General features: G+C 35.7%; 1 protein-coding gene across 3 annotated transcripts in view; it reads right to left on the reverse strand.

Annotated features, from left to right (window-relative positions):
- Window positions 1-1,877: 1,877 nt before the first annotated feature.
- LOC106687870 (probable ATP-dependent RNA helicase DDX5) overlaps window positions 1,878-2,189 on the reverse strand; it is a 13,577-nt gene continuing 13,265 nt past the window's right edge. For 2 of the 3 annotated variants that reach the window (XM_014432022.2, XM_024361991.2), the window contains exon 12: window positions 1,878-2,147. In XM_014432022.2, coding sequence (XP_014287508.1) covers window positions 2,032-2,147 — 116 coding nt within the window. In that variant the 3' untranslated portion in view covers window positions 1,878-2,031. The remainder of the gene's footprint in view (window positions 2,148-2,189) is intronic. The other variant, XR_010842700.1, reaches the window with a different exon arrangement.

The following is a 2,189-nucleotide window of genomic DNA, read 5'->3' on the forward strand; positions in this document are numbered from 1 at the left end:
AACGAAGCCTCCATAGACAAAGAAAGATCAGTTGAATGGCTAACAGCTGGAAGGCTATTCTCCGAGACAGAGGTATTCGTGAAGAGGATGTTATGGTCAACAGTGTCAAAACGCTTTGGAAGAGTCTAGAAGGATGAGGATAGTGCGGTTTTGGTGTTCAATGTAGTTTTGGAGGTCATAGGTTATTTTAAGGAGAGCGGATTAGCCAGATTGGAAAGGATTGATAAGGGAACGTTCATCTAGGAAGTTGGAGAGTTGATTTTGGACAAGGCGTTCTAACGCTTCGGAAAGATTAGATAGAAGAGATATAGGACGGAAGTCGTGCAGTGAGCTAGGGTTGGAAATTTTCTTCAACGGTCGGACAAGGGTAGTTTTCCAGGAAGATGGGAATATGGAGTTTTGCAATGAAAAGTTGCAGATGTGGTAAAGAATGGGAATAATGACAGGGAGGCTGGATTTTATTAGTTTTACTGGAATACTATCAGGGCCATAATCATTAGTGTGGGAATTTAGGACATCGGAAAGTAATTCATTGTAGGACAGATGTGAGAAAAAGAAGTCTTCAGGATTGAAATTGTGATGTTGAATATCGGAAATAGAAGAATTATGAGCATAGGATAAGAAATGGTCATTGAGGTCATCTGGAGTAACATGGAGTGAACTGAGATTATTGGATTCTAGTAGGGATAGGTTACGAAGTATTTTCCATTTGGATTTGGAATCAGGAGCATTGGAAAGGGTATTATGAAAGTAGGTGGCCTTAGCAAGTTGGCCTGCGGATTGGGTTTCATTCCAGAGGATCTTGAAAGACTTGTAATCGGCAGGTAAGCGGGTTCGACAGTATTTATGCCTCGCTGCATCTCTTCTTTTCCATTACCTTTATTTCGGGGGTCAGCCAAGGTGCAGTGGGACGGCATATGGTTCTGGTTTTCAAAGGAGCATGGATATCTAATATAGATTTTAGGTTTGAGGTCAGGTTGGTTAACATAGGGTCAATGGAGTTACAGGAATATATGATGTCCCATTGGAAAGAATTAAGGTCAAGCTGAAGGGATTCATTAGTGATAAGGTCTAAATTGCAGTATGATACTGTTTTGGGAGGTGAAGGATTTCACGGGTAGGTCATATGTAATTTAGATCAGATCATGTGATGAGAGAAATGAAATGGGATGTTGAGAAGAAGACAGGATTTTGATAGGGGAGTCACCAGGTCTAACCAGGTATCGGAAAATTGGGTGTGATGGGTAGGGGAATAAGGAACAAGATGAAGGTTGAGGGAAAACAGCAGGTCAGTTAGGTAGTGTTTTTCAGGAGATTATGAGAGCATATTCACGTTAAAATCTCCGGCGATAATAATATTGGTGTAGTGGGAAATGAGGTTGATGAGGAAGGATTCAAAGAAGTTGTCGAATACTTACTATTCTTAGTTTATATAACTTTATACCTACTTCTACATTTTTTTTATTCTACGTACATATTTAATTTATCACATATATGTTTTTCTTCAAATATATTATATTACTTCAATTTTAAATAATTTCCGATTTGTACATGATGTATTCATTTAGTTAATTTTCATTGTCTATATTTTCTTCTTTTATTTTAATATTGCAATATTCCCTGTATATAATTGTTAACAGTTTCAGTATTCCAATAATACTACTTAAACCGCAATTGTATTTAGGTCCTTTAGGACCTTACCACTTTAAGGTCTCCAAAAAAAACAAAAACAATGACTTGTTGTGGCTATCCCAATGGAATTCATTCTTTGTACAATTTTCATTCCTTAAGTTGACAGGTATTATCTAATTCATATTGTAGTAAAAGCTACAGAAACTAATAAATAGCTTATATTTATCAGCAAGTACTAGAAGAAATGTCATTTGAATCTGTTTTATTTTGGAAATAAATGGTGTATTAAAAAAAAAATAAACTATCTTCATATCTTAACCAAATTGACTTTGGTGCGATGCGACAATACTTATAGAAATATATTTAGTTTAAACAATAATGAAGAGCATGTAAATAATTTCAGTAGTAATTATTAGAGCTGTTGGTGGCCTCATTCATTTTATTTGATGAATCATCCATTGAATTTTCAAGGTAAACAAACTGCTCTGTGTCCTTGCGTGCATAGTTCTTGTACCCTGTATTAAAGACAGAAAAGTAACCAGTTATAAATTTAAAAA

This window comes from Halyomorpha halys, unplaced genomic scaffold, assembly GCF_000696795.3.
Source record: "Halyomorpha halys isolate HHAL.00 unplaced genomic scaffold, Hhal_1.1 Scaffold1020.1, whole genome shotgun sequence".
NCBI classification, from domain to species: Eukaryota; Metazoa; Arthropoda; class Insecta; order Hemiptera; family Pentatomidae; genus Halyomorpha; species Halyomorpha halys.